The 14458-nt window shown below is 49.3% G+C and overlaps 1 protein-coding gene across 1 annotated transcript in view; it reads right to left on the bottom strand.

The window, feature by feature from the left end:
• The window catches only part of LOC147717619 (E3 ubiquitin-protein ligase TRIM39-like), a 249692-nt gene extending 235491 nt beyond the window's left edge, over positions 1 to 14201 (bottom strand). Inside the window, exon 1 of the mRNA XM_086924410.1 lies at positions 13719 to 14201. Coding sequence (XP_086780536.1) covers positions 13719 to 14132 — 414 coding nt within the window. The 5' untranslated portion in view covers positions 14133 to 14201. The remainder of the gene's footprint in view (positions 1 to 13718) is intronic.
• Between the last annotated feature and the right edge of the window lie 257 nt (positions 14202 to 14458).

The raw sequence follows: 14458 nt of genomic DNA, 5'->3' as shown, positions 1-14458 counted from the left end.
AGTGCCGGGAAACCTCCGGGTAGCTGCGCGCTCAATAAATGTAATAATAATAATAATAATAATAATAATAATAATAATAATAATAATAATAATAATACACAGAAACTACATGTCCAATGGTGATCAGTAACGTACGGGTTTCTGGCAACCGTAAGGCAGCATGGTCTCCACTCGACTCTGCACCTTTTAAGGTAGTTATTCTTGATCCTTTTACTCCTGTTGAAATCCTTCCCACTATCCTTGCATTAGGGCTTGTCTGTGTTAATACCACTCTTTCCGTATTTGCTGCATTTGTTAGTTCTCACCTTCCTTCCTCTGAATGCAGATTGTAGGGTGGCAGACACTCTGACCCTCTGTCCAGCAAGCTGCCATTGGTATCACGTCCATCATTTACATTTTCTCCTCCATTCCTATCCTGTGGATCTCCCTCTCTCACCAGCATCGGTTACAACCTATGTCCCTCGATAGTGTCAACTCTCCATATCTTAAGTTGTACATCCCATTGCGCATCAGGAAATGCCTTCTTTGCCTTTTTCATCTTTCCATGAAATCTCTCCCTGTTCTTTGCATGTGCTGCTCGCATCCACGCATCTAATGCCTCAAACTGTGTTGGTCTTGGTGGAGGTTGTAGCGAAGACATCACTCCCCTCAACTGATACAACACCCCCAATGTGAAAGAGCTATAGCCCGGAAATGCCAAATCCCCCTCTTTTTCTGTGATTTTATACCAATTTTATAGCCAAACTATGGTATGAAGTCCTACATTCGTTGCCATATCTTGTGCTGGTGCATCCACGGGTGGTGCTTCCTCACCCACTCGAGTAACAACTCCCTGATCTCCCCTGAACAGATCCCATAACACCCTAAAGCATCACATGATTAAATCAAAATTCTCAATCACAACTTCCTGATGAATACCAACTAAACCCAGTGCAGAGTTATACCAACCGACCTATCACATCGTGGCACACTCTGAAGTCACCCTTTTCCTCCTCGCAATGACTCACCCTCCTTCACAATTTCTCTGTTCGTGTTCACCCACACAATCACAACTTTTTAATTGTCTGCCTTTCTAAAAGATCAATAGAATTAAATCGCTCAAGAACATTCACACACAGTGACCCTCGACCTGCGCTGGTCACCTGAATCTATATAGTCCAGCCCTGCACACAAGGTTTACCATACGATTCCCACACGTCAAATTACACAAAGTTCCCTGTCTTGGGTGGAACTGCCAATGACGTCTCAATACAACTCTTCAAATCTGCGGTCAGACAATCCCAATAACTCAGCGTCTTCTACACCATTTAATATATCCCGGGATCTTAGGACACTTCGGAACCTGAAACTCAATTCTCAATCCTTGGACCATGGTATGTTATGCTATGTTACATGGGATTTGCAGCGCGCACAATTACTCATGGTTACCCTGGTGCGATATGGACTACAGACGCGCGGATGGAAAAAGATTTAGAAAGCCTGTTTGAAAAGATACGTTTTGAGAAGTTTCTTAAAACAGCGGTGGTCCTGGATGTGGCGCAGCGAGACAGGAAGGCTATTCCATAGAATGGCTACTTTGACTGAAAGTGACTGACCCCCCATCCTAGAGCGACGAAAGTGGGGGTGGCCATCAGACGGTGGGAAGCAGTTCGTAAGGAGCGACGAGGTGTGTAAAAGGCCACCCGTTTCCTAATGTAGGAGGGTCCAAAATCGTGCAGAGCTCTATGAGCTAAAGTAAGATCCTTGGACTGCACCCGCTGGACCATGGGCAGCCAGTGAAGGTCACACAGGTGTGATCTGATACTTGATCTCTTGGAGATGTTAAATGAGAGTCTGGCCGCCGCCGCTGGATCAATTGCAGTTTGTTCACCAAGTATCCAGGAATGCCAAGGAAAAGCGCATTGGCATAATCCAAGCGGGACAAGATAAGTGTCCGAGCCACCATTTCCTTCCCCAGCTGGGAGAGCAAAGGGAAGAATCTGCTCAGAGACTTTAGAGTGCCAAAGCAGACACCCGTTAGTCTCTTGATATGTTCCGAGAACCTGAGATCCTCCCCAAACCAGATTCCCAGGTTCTTAGCCGGACCACCCTCAGAGAGTGGGCGGGGGAAATCAGGGGGCCACAATGCTTCTGTGAAGAGTGGTGGAAATTGGCCGTAGAGCAGTATTTCAGATTTCCCCACGTTGCACTTGAGTTTGGCCTGTGCAAGCCATGTAAACACGGCAGCCAGGCACCTCTGTGCCGTCCCAGTGCACAGGTCGGGGCCACTCCAAGTGAATAGAAGTTGGGTGTCGTCAGCATAAGCCATGATTTTGGCACCCAGCTTTTCAGCAAGGGAGATCAGTGGAGTCAGATAGATGTTAAAAAGCAGAGGGCTCAGAGTCGAGCCCTGAGGAACTCCAGTCAAGACCTCCCTGGCCGAGGATGAAAAGGGAGGCAAGCCAGACCTGCTGAGTACGGGTATACAAAAAAGATTCCAGCCAGGCCCACACTGCACCTGCGAGGCCGATGGCAGAATGGCGGGAAAGAAGAAGCTGGTGAGGTCAAAGGCGGCGGTGAGGTACCGTGTCAAAGGCGGCAGAGAGGTCCAATAAAATCAGAGCCACTCTGCTGCCCCCATCCAGGCATTTCCTGATTGCCTCCGTCATTTCCACCAGTGCAGTCTCTGTGCTGGAAGATGTTCTGAAGATGACTGGGACGGATGCAGAGCCCCAGAGGTTTCCACAAAGGCATCCAGTTGGCGAAAGGCCACCTTTTTGCAAACTTTGGCCAATGCTGGTAGTAAGGATATGAGGCGATAGTTGGCTGGTATAAAAAGGTCCCCTGGCGGTTTTCTTTTAGAAGCGGAAGAAGCTTAGCTTGCTTCCATTGTCTTGGTACCGTCGCTGACTGAAGCGACCAGTTGACAATGGACGTAACTTCAGTACACACAGTATCAGCCACCCCAGCCAGGACTCTGGCCAGGCACGGATCCGAGGGAGAGCCTGACTTGAGCGATTTAAGAATAGTAAGCATGTCAGATTTCTCCGCCAGGGCAAACCACGTCTGGCCCAAAACCATATTCCCTCGACTTTCGCACAAAATCCGCCAGACATCATACAACCATCACACTCCTGAAATCTAGCACACAACGTATCGCTATTAATACTCACTCCTTCGGTCATCGATGTCCTCACAGCACCATCAAGCTCTGGTCTACACCAAAGTCCGTCATTCTCCACTCTCGATCAATAGGCTCAATTTTAGGACTCTGGCAGTCAAGGTCTTTTCTGGTTTCTCCCCCCTCTTTATGTGACAGCCATCCTACTCTGCTACCAACTGAATGAGCAGTCTTCTAAATCTGCTCTGGAAGCCCCAGGTCAATGGTACTTTTTGTTAGCATGAAAGCGTGGAGGAGAGAGAAATCATTAGTCAATCAATTATTACAGCTACAATTTACCATGACTCTGAAGAATCACAGACTTCCAATTCTGTTTAGTTATTTTATTACAAAGCCAAAAACAACTTGACGTACAAGCACCTCAAGAGCGACCCTTTACCTTGCCAGGTAGGTCGCTCCACCCCCCCCCCCGCTGCAGCTCCACCAGCGCTTGTATTCTTGCACCCTTGGTTTTGCTGCCCATTCATGGGCGCTGTTTTTCCTCGCCCCCCGTGCCCACTGCTCGCTGTTCCCGCCGCTGCTGCCCCTGCGGCCCGCCCCCGTGCCCATTCGCTAACCCCTGCCTCCCGCCTCCCAGCTGCTCCTCCCTCCCAGCACCCCTTAAAATGGAGGCAGAGGGCGCGCCTAAGGCAAGCCCGTCTGCGCCCGTCCATGCCTGGACCGTGCCCAGCGCCAGAACCTTGGACCCCGCAAACGCGACAACACCAAACTCCACTACGACGCCAGCAGCCTCGACGCACTCAATGCCGGCCGAAACCACACATGCTTCCAGGCCACCACGAAACGGACCCACGAACCCTTCTCCTGCAGCTTCACCTGTGACAGAACCACCAAACCTCCAAGGACTGGACTCAACCACCTTCGCTGCATACTCCTCAACACCGGCTCCGCACGCAGACACAGCATCAAGCTCTGGGATCTGCTCGACACCGCCGCCCCAGATGTGGCCTTCCTGACCGAGACCTGGTGGAACGACTCCTTGGCGCCAGACATCGCCATAGCCATCCCGGACGGCTACCAGATCACCTGCAGGGATCGCGCCAACGGAACCGGAGGAGGAATAGCCATCATCCACAAGTCCACCCTCAAGGTCTCCACCCACGCACACGACACCCTCAACACCGCCGAAAACCTGCACTTCCGGATCAACGCCGACCCCAACACCACCCTCAGAAGAACACTCATCTACAGACCCCGGGCTCAGTTCAGCGACTCCATCGCCGACCTCGCCAGCCCCCACGCAGTCGCCTCCATGGACTACATCCTCCTCAGGGACCTAAACTTTCACCTTGAGAACAACAACAACGCCAACTCCGCCACCCATGATCAACAACCTCGGCCTCAGATAAGTCGTCACCGCACCAACCCACGCCGCCGGCCACACGCTGAACCCGGTCTTCTCCACAGGCACCCATGTCGCCTTCGACCACACCACTGAACTTCAAGAAACCAACCACCGCACCCAACAGCTGCCTCGCCGATGCTGGAGCAAAGTCACCGAAGACCGGCTGATCACCACCCTTGCCCAGAACCGACCCCACCAACCCAGACGCTGCAGTCCACAACCTCAGACAGTGGATCGACAACTCGCCCCGCATAAGAAACCCTCCAACAGCCACGCCAGCAAGAGAGCCACCTGATTCACCGACCAGCTCCAGTCCTCCAAACGTGCATGCTGGAAACTGGAGAAAATATGGGTCCACAAACGCACACCGGACAACCACGCAGCCCACAAGGACGCCACCCGCAGACATAACCAGTAGATTAGCCAAGAGATCCTCCTTCAAAGACAGCTTGGATAACAACGCACACGACAGCAAAGAGCTCTTCAGCATCGTAAAGGAACTCTCCAACCCCAGCGCCAACGCCAACGACATCCCGCCCTCACAAGAACTGTGTGACTCACTAGCCATCTTCTTCCACCGCAAGATCGCTGACATCCACGACAGCTTCAACACCACGACCACCCAGACTACGCCAGACTCCACCTCCCCTGTGAACACCACCAGCGCCATCCGCCTGACCTCCTGGTCCAACGTCAAAAGACGACGAGACACGCAAGGTCATGAACTCCATCCTCTCAGGATCTCCGTCAGACCCGTGCCTACACCAAGTATTCAACAAAGCAGACGCAGCCATCGCACCCCAACTACGGAAGGTCATCAACATTTCGTTCGAAACAGTGAAATTCCCGGAAAGCTGGAAGCACGTCGAAATCAACGCCCTCCTCAAGAAGCCCAAGGCGGACCCCAATGACCTCAAGAACTTCCGGCCCATTTCCCTGCTACCGTTCCCGGCAAAGGTCATCGAAAAAATCATCAACAGGCAATTGGCTCACCAGCTGGAAGACAACAACATCTTTGTCCCGTCCCAGTCCGGATTCAGACGAAACCACAGCACCAAGACAGCCCTCATCGCCGCCACAGACGACATCAGGCACCAACTAGACAACAGCGAAACATCAGCCCTCATCCTCATCCTGTCGGTCGCCTTCGGCACGGTCTGCCATCACACTCTAAAGACATGCCTCCTAGAAGCCGGAATCCAAGAGAAGGCCCTTGACTGGACCAAGTCCTTCCTCTCCGGCAGAACCCAGAGCGCCCGCCTCCCACCGTTCGGGTCCGAAGCCACCGACATCATCTGCGGCGTCCCCCAGGACTCATGCCTCAGCCCGACGCTGTTCAACATCTACATGGCCCCCCTCACTAAAGTGGCCCGCCATCACGACCTCGACATCATCTCCTACGCTGACGACACCCAGCTCATCCTTTCCCTCACCAAGGACCCACACACCACCAAAAACCAACCTCCACAAAGGAATGAAGGCCGTCGCCGACGGGATGAGGAGCAGCCGTCTGAAGCTGAACTCGGACAAGACTGAGGTACTCATCCTCGGACCCAACCCCGCGGCCTGGGACGACTCCTGGTGGCCGACCACACTGGGAACAGCACCAACACCCACCGACCATGCACGCAACCTAGGATTCATCCCTGACACTTCCCTCTTCATGTCTAAGCAGGTTCACGCCGTCTCCTCCTCCTACTACAACACCCTCTGCATGCTCGGCAGGATCTACAAGTGGATCCCAACTGAAACAAGAAGAACGGTGACACAGGACCTCGTCAGCATCAGACTGGACTACGGCATCGCACTCTACGCAGGAATCCCAGCCAAACACCTACAACGACTACAACACATCCAAAACGCCTCCGCCCGACTAATCGTCAACGTCCCCCGCCGCAGCCACATCAGCCACCACCTGAGAGACCCACACTGGCTCCCCGTCGACAAGAGGATCACCTTCAAGCTCCTCACCCACACACACAAAGCATTCCACAATGCCGGACCAGCCTACCTGAACAGCAGACTCAGCTTCTACACCGCCACCCGCCAGCTACGCTCCGCCAGCCTCTCCTTCGCCGCTGTCCCCCGCATCCAACAAACGACCTTCAGCGGCAGATCCTTCTCCTACCTCGCCGCCAAGACCTGGAACACCCTCCCTACCCACATATGGCAGACCCAAGACCTACTCGTCTTCAGAAGACTCCTCAAGACCTGGCTCTTCGAGCAGTAGCAGCACCCACCCCCTCCCCCCCTCAGCGCCTTGAGAAACTCACGGGTAAGTAGCGCGCTCTACAAGATCTACGGTTGAAGTTAAGGCGGTGCAGCATACACAGGATAAGCAGTTTGAGAACCTGGATACAGAAAAATAACAAAACATATCCAGATTTCCCTTCATTGGAAGTTCGTGGGTATAAACCATTAATCTGTCCCTACACTACAACTAGCGTGAACTCCCTACATAGCATTTTCCCAAGGTTAAATCCATTAAAGTGGCAGCGTGTGAGGTCTTTCTAAGACATATCTTCACATCAGATGGGTCAAGTAGAATAAAGCTACAGAGCTCGTTCTAAGAGGCTCTCTCTCTCTCAAGGCAAAGCAGAAGTCCCCGGACACTTTCCCTAACTTTGATACATCAAAACCACAGGTAGTATCCCAAGATACATTGCAGCATCACACCATCCAGTCAAGCCACCTCCTCGTAGGTGATTTTCCATTGGGCAGGGAGGCCCCTAGGCCTTGGCAAGATTACCTTGATTACCAGGCTTGCTCCGTTGAGAAAGTACAACAGTTCTCCATTATCAGTAACAACGCTCAATGTATCCTCTTCTCCCTAAGCCTTACTCCTAAAACAAAGACATTATCCCAGCTAACAAAGATGAATTCTCCACCTGCAACAGAATTGTGAGGAAGAACAAATCCAACACACACATGAAATTAATCTTTTAAAGCTTTCAGGGAACATGCATTTTAGGCCTACAGAAATCGGGCAACATAGGGAACTGCACACAACCTCACATAATTACATATAGAAAGAATACTTTTAATAATCACTTCTAAATTAACACGATATATAAGCGCACCAAAAACGTGAATAATTGTCAGCAGCAAGTACGAATTCTACCTGTTAATGGTTTTAACTATACGCATCTAATTTCCAAGTTAATCTTTGCATGTTTACATGAAAATATCCCCAACACATCACCTTTGACATTATTACAGTTTACATTCTACTGTCCCTAGGTTAATACGACAAAGGATTATATGCGGGTGCAGACTACTCATGATTAGGATGCACCACTACAAATGAAATGGCAAAATGTGTGCTACCTCAAAGTTTAGCACCCTCTGTAAGTCCTTAGTAAATGGTACCCTTGTACCTAGGGCCAGAGGTACCAAAGAGGATCCCCAAGGGCTGCAGCACGAATTGTGCCACTCTATAGGACCCCTCACCAGGCACATGCAAAACTGCCATTGCACCTTGGTGCAGACAAAACTGAAAGCACAACATCACACATCCCTGTGTGCCATGTCCCTAAAACTGCGAGTAATATTTGCAAGTCACCCCTAGAGCAGGCCTAACAGCTGTAAGGAAGGGTGCTGAATATTACATCTGAGGGCATATCTGAATGAGCAGATATGCCGCTGTACTGGTCAGTCCTATTACTGCCAGTACAAGTGACCAGGGGAGCCATCTTAAGACACATTGACACTGGTGAAAAGGAGATCCCCAGCTACATTATGCTTCACTGAAAATAGGGATATTTGGTATCAAACATCTTATATTGGTAAACCCACACTTATGCCAGTGTTGAATTTACCAATACATGAACCCAGAGGACACATTAGAGGTGAACACTTAAAACCTACCAGCCTCTGGTGTACTTGCTGACTGGTTTCTGCCAGTCTGCCACTCGAGTTCTGACCTCCTAGGATGACAGCCTTTGCTCTCTAGAGACCCAGAACAAAAGCCTGTCCGGGAAGAAGGTGTAACACCCCCTCCACAGGATAACCTGCTGATTAGCCTCCCTGAGCTGGCAAGCTTCAAAAGGAGCTACTGCCTTTGGAATGCAAATGTGGCTCCCTCACAGGAGATAAAGCCATTCCCTCTGTCCAGAGCCCCCTTGGCACCAGGACAGGTGGGAAAATTAGCTAGTACCACCCCTAACGTGGGCTACAAAGAGATGGCCACGATTTGACAGAAGAATCCATCTTTGTGGTGGCATACTTAGCATTTCTGAAATAGTTATGCACCCTTCCCACGGGAAGTGGTCATATTTGGGGGAGCGTGTAGTGACCCCAAGGATCAGTAGCCCATTGCTTATTACTAGGGGTGGGCAAAACTCAGCGAAATGGTAAAAAATCTCTGCGAGCATGCAAAAGATCAGCAAACACGCGGAATTGCTTGTTCCGCCCGTTCCCAATGCTTTTTTCCTGTTCGCGAACGTGGTTTGCGTGCTCGGGGAGAAATATCTCGCAAACACGCATTTTAAAAGAGCAAACAAGCAAAATATTCTGCATAGCTTCGTATCGCGAAACTTTTGGCAATTCTGTGTTCTCCGCGGAACGCAAAATTACCCAAATTCCGCGAGCAGAATGGAATTTACCGCCTAGGCCTAGTTATTACTCTACACTCACCTAAATTCAGTATTTTGGGGGAGACCCTGGCACCAAAGAGGCAGATCCCGACAACCCATGAAGGACATAAAGACACGCAAAAGCACCTGACTTGGCACCAGTTTTCTGTCTTGACTGTCCTCCGGCGAACCTAGCCAAAGACTACTAATCCTGCAGCTGTGGGCCTCCAAAACCTGGGGGAACTGCCTGCCTTCAATAAATGTTACATACAACAGGGTTATACCCATAAAGTCAAAGGGACCTGGGTGAATATTCGTTATGGACAGAGGGGTCCCAGACCTCGGTAGCAATTAGTATAAAGTATACCATAAAAGTACTTAATTACAAATGGAATAGAAAGGAAAAAGAAGAACAAACCGCAAGTGCAATGTTTTTATTCACAACGCACTTATATCAACCTTTTTATGGTTAAGCAGTATATATCAAAAGGAACTTTTTTGTTTTATCAAATAATTTTGTGCCCACATAGGAAGAAGGTGCTGGGTGGGGATTCAGTGAAACAGTTGTGACTCAGTATTCAATAATATGTGACATAAACAACATAAGTCAAAGTTCATGTATATATTCTTGGGATGGTCCCCATAAATCGGGGCCATAAATCGGGGCCACACCGAAGATGCAAAAGTCAATACATTATGTACAATCAAGCTCCTAAACTGCTGTATATATCCTGCTGATGATAGGAGTTGATAGGGTAGGCAACAGTCTACGTTTCGACCCTAAAGGTATGTAGGGTGGATTGCCCTTACAACGCGGGTCTTCATCAGGACAAGCGGGAGAGGAGGGGGAGGATGGGGCCGATGGGCTGACCTCCTAGGGTAAAAGAAAAAGTAGGAAACTAATTAGGCTCAAGGGTCTATAGAGTCCCTGTTAGGCCGAAGCGGATGCACCACTCGGCGGTTTCGTTAAAATACACTGAGGGCTGTACAGGTAAGAAGGAGCCACATGGCTAAATGCGCTCCTAACAAATGGTTACATCAACAAAAAATGGTTACCTTGCCAAAGTTGCAAGCCAGATGCGTCAAATATCGCTCCGTAAACAATCTAAGGCAGCTAGAGGACTAGGTAAGGATAAGTTTCTGTTACATTACAGACAATGCGTAAGTTGTTAGTGTGGCAGTGATTTACCTTATTATCAGGAAAAACGGCTGAGATGAATCATTCAGCTGCCCGTATCTAGAAGGAGAATAATTTGGAGGGCTAGGGAATACATGGAAAACGGGACTTTAGGAGTCTTTCCAAACAGAGTTATACATGACATGAAGGTCTCATGTAAAGCATACCTATTCAATCGAAATTCTAGGGCATGTACGAGGTCTCGAGGCTGTGGCTCATCGCGTCTCCCGTAACCAGGAAGTAAGACAGGGAGGGGGAGTGGTTACGTTCTTATCAGGTGCGTTAAAGAGTGAGGAAAGACTAACGTGTGGCGGTTGCTAGGTAACCTATAGCGTCTCCATATCCTTTAGTGATGGGTGCAAAACAGATCGCAAGGCACAAATGCGTGAACCTACCAACAAGGCGGTAAAACCACATGTCATGTGAAGTATTGCAACTTGTGATTGCTATCTAAAAACTCCCATGTGCGTGAACCTGCCAACAAGGTGGTTTGACGCACGACATTAAAGATTGAGGTAGTGAAATTTTAATAATGAAAGTGCGCGCGGCATACTTCTTGTAGCGTCTCCTAACCCTCTAGGGATACGTGCAAAACCGATAACAAGGCATTAATGTGTGAACCTACCAACAAGGTTGTACAGACGAATGACATGTAAAATGTATTCCAACTTGTGAGTGCTATTAAAAAAATCCCATGTGCGTGAACCTACCAACAAGGTGGTTAGACGCACGACATTACCAATTGGCATAGTGAGATACGGGCTGTCCACACATGCGCAGCAACATTTCAACAGATCACCATTTGCGTGAACCTACCTACAAGGTGGTTTGACGTGGTGGCTGCAAATTTCACGCCAATTTACACACAGTAGTAATGAAGACTTGGGACAGAGTAGAAAGTAGCAGAGAAAGGTTCAGAGGATAGCCAATTGAGCAAAGCTGCTTTCGGATTCATTAAGGCCATTGCGCACAGAATCAAAGAAATCAATCCATTTGAGTTCCCTGACGTTGAGAATGGGTGCTATATTGCCACCCATGGGACCAAGTTTCACCTGTTTGAGCACAATCCACTTCAGGCTTTCAGGTGAATGATTCTCCTTGATACAGTGTTCAACAAGAGGGGCCCCATCGACCTTACACCTGACACGGCTGCAGTGTTGCAAAAAACGCATTTTGACACGTTGCTGTGTTTGTCCGACATAAATTAAATCAAATGGGCAGGTTATACAATACACCACATCAGTGGTGTTGCCGTTCGTGTGTGATTTAAGTGTTACACGTTGTTGCTTATGAACAAATTCCTTTGTTTGAGTAGTCGATAGGCAGGCCTTACAGCTGCCACATTTAAAATGGCGCACAATCGGTGGAAGATTCCACATTGAGGTGATAGTTGGTGCAGAACTGTTGTCCAGGAATGAACACACTACATGATCACGGATATTCTTAGCCTTCTTGAAAGAATGTATGGACTGGTTCTGTTGGAACTGGGTGAATCCCTGGTAACAGCGGGTTGTAAATGAAGAAAGTTGTCTGCCTTGGTAGGGGGTCCCTGGATGCGGCGGCTGCCACATCCAGAGCATTGGCGGAGTTAGAGGGCGATCCGGAGGCTGAATGGCACATAGGGGAACCCTCTTCAGAAGCAAAATAGGGGTGCCTATGCCAAACCTCAGGATTCTTTAAGGCAGGACCCTGGATGGAAACGACGGCACCCCGCTAGTCCTTTGGGCACCTGTAAGCCTGAACAACCGGGGGCTTGCCTTGCAACGCTCCGCCCCTAAAAAGGCGTGAGAAAGTGATGGACTGGTGGTCCACGGTATTTATAGGGGATAATCCCCACATACATAGTAGCTCCGATTGGGCTGGCCACAGAGCAGTTTGGCTCATCAGACGGGCAGTGCAGCTTAGATTGTCACCACTGCCTCCCCTTGGATCACCTAGAATTTAACCCACCACGTTGGCATAGTTTTGTATTTAATTAACCTGCAGCAAGGGGGGCGTGGCTTGGATGGCAAGGAGGCAGCAGACCTAAGTCCGGAGTTCCTGACCCCCAAGTCAAACCTACACAGAGAAGAGCCAAGCATCATCAAATATATGCAAACCCTCTACTCAGCAGGACACCAAACTGCAAAGATTTATAAGCTCCTGAGCCCCTCCACGCTGTCGCAGAACAAGAAAATAACCAACACATGGGAAACACTCCTAGGCAGGCAGCTAAATGAAAAAGAAAGGGCAAAAATGTGGGGCTCGGCAACAACAAACAAAGTCACCCCACAACTAGCACAAACTAAATTCTGGCTCCTCCACAGGGCCTACTGGACCCCATCCAGGCTCCACAAGGTCGGCATTGCAGACTCTGGCAACTGCTGGAATTGCCAAAAGGAGGAGGGCACCCTCGAGCACCTCATCTTCAAATGCCTTAAAGTCAAGAAGTTCTGGACACAGATCAGCACATTCCTAAACGACATGCTCAAAGCAGACCTAACAATCAGCTTTGTAAGCCTAGCAACAGAACACGTGATTGCAAGCCTAAACAGCAGAGAAGAGAGAGACCTACTAGACCTGCTCCTCACTGCGGCCCTAAAAATAATCCTGACGAACTGGAAGAACACTGCCAAAGCAAATTTTAAAACATGGATTAATTGGGTCACCTTCCTAAGAGGAGCAGACAACATCACAGGTAAATTTTCAAAGGAGCACAACCCAAAAGCCCGCATGTGGGAACCACTCGACGAGCAGCTGAAGAAGGCCCAGTAACCCCCCCCCCCCTCTTTTTTCTCTTCTTCTCTCTTTTCTTTCCCCCCTCTCACTTGGGGAAAAACCAAAGATAAGCGCGCATTCACAAATGGACTGTATACAAGAACTGCCAAATGTATATTCCACTTATATTTTTTTTTGTATCAATAAAAATGTATTAAATAATTAACTTGCAGCAAACTGTTTTCCAATAAACCAGTTTTGTGGGATAACTTATTGCTGTGCATGCTATATTCATCTGGCGGTGGGAGGGGGTAGATATGAACACTCTGGTGAATAGCAATGCGAGCCTGGCCCTGCTCCTTACCCACACCTCCAGCAGATAGTAACTTGTGCTCCTGGGGATGTATGACGTTACAACGCATACCATTACAACTACCTACCATTACAACGCGACCATTACAACGCATACCATTACAACGCATAGCGCTTAGAGGTGCTGGATAGTGGTAAGTATAATTTACTATTCCAACTCCAGTCCCCGTGGACACTAGGGAAGGTGTTGGATAGTAAATTAAACTTATTCCCTATCCTAGAGCGCCCCCCAGCACAATGCGTTGTAATGGTATGCGTTGTAAAAGTTGCGTTGTAATGGTAGGTAGTTGTAAAAGTTGCGTTGTAACAGGTGTATACCCTCCTGGGCAGCCTCTCGAATGGGAGCACTGTTGGCTGCCTCTAACACCACCCCCAGCTCTATGACACACATACCTTGTACTCCTGGGCAGCCTCTTCAATGGGGAGCACCGTGTGGGGCTTGTGATCACGTGACATGCTGCAAACTACACAGATGGGTTCCTGGTCATCTTCACAGAACACTTTCAGTTTCTCTTCGTGTTTTCGGCAAAGATTCACCTCCTGAGGGGTCGCACTCGGTATCCGAAGCTGTTTTGCGATTTCCACCATGTTTGCCAGTCTCTTGTTCGGTCGGAGTCTCTTACTTTGAGAGGTTTCTCTACACTCAGGACAGGGGAAGTCTGTCTGCAGCCCCTCCCAGCACCGAGTGATGCAAGACAGACAGAAGGCATGCCCACACTCCACAGACACGGGGTCTGTGAAATATTCCAGGCATATGGAGCACGTAGCCTCCTCCTTCAGGCTCCGGAGCTGGTTCGCTGCAGCCATTTTCCAACAAGAGTGGCAGTGGTGAAGTTAAGTTTCGTTTCTCCAGGTTAGTGAAGTGGGAGTGTCTGTTTTTACTTCCTTATCCATCCTCCCATAGCATTCGGTTTTATTGGTTATTGTTCATGCAGATAAATCTATGCTGGGAGTGGCTGCACAGAGGGAGTGTGTGCGGCTGAACTGGGAGTGTCCTCAGATAATGCGCTGTGTCTGCAGGTGACCCAAGAATGTTCGGGTCTGTACTGGGGTCTGCTCTGGGAGACCTGCAGTGAAGAGGTGGGCGTCGTTGCTGCAGAACAAGCAGTGTCTACGTCTGCGCTGTTTACTTA

This window comes from Lissotriton vulgaris, chromosome 5 (genome assembly GCF_964263255.1).
Source record: "Lissotriton vulgaris chromosome 5, aLisVul1.2, whole genome shotgun sequence".
In the NCBI taxonomy this organism is placed as follows: Eukaryota; Metazoa; Chordata; class Amphibia; order Caudata; family Salamandridae; genus Lissotriton; species Lissotriton vulgaris.
Note: the sequence above shows the minus strand (reverse complement) of the source record. Positions and strands in the feature narration are given on the sequence as shown.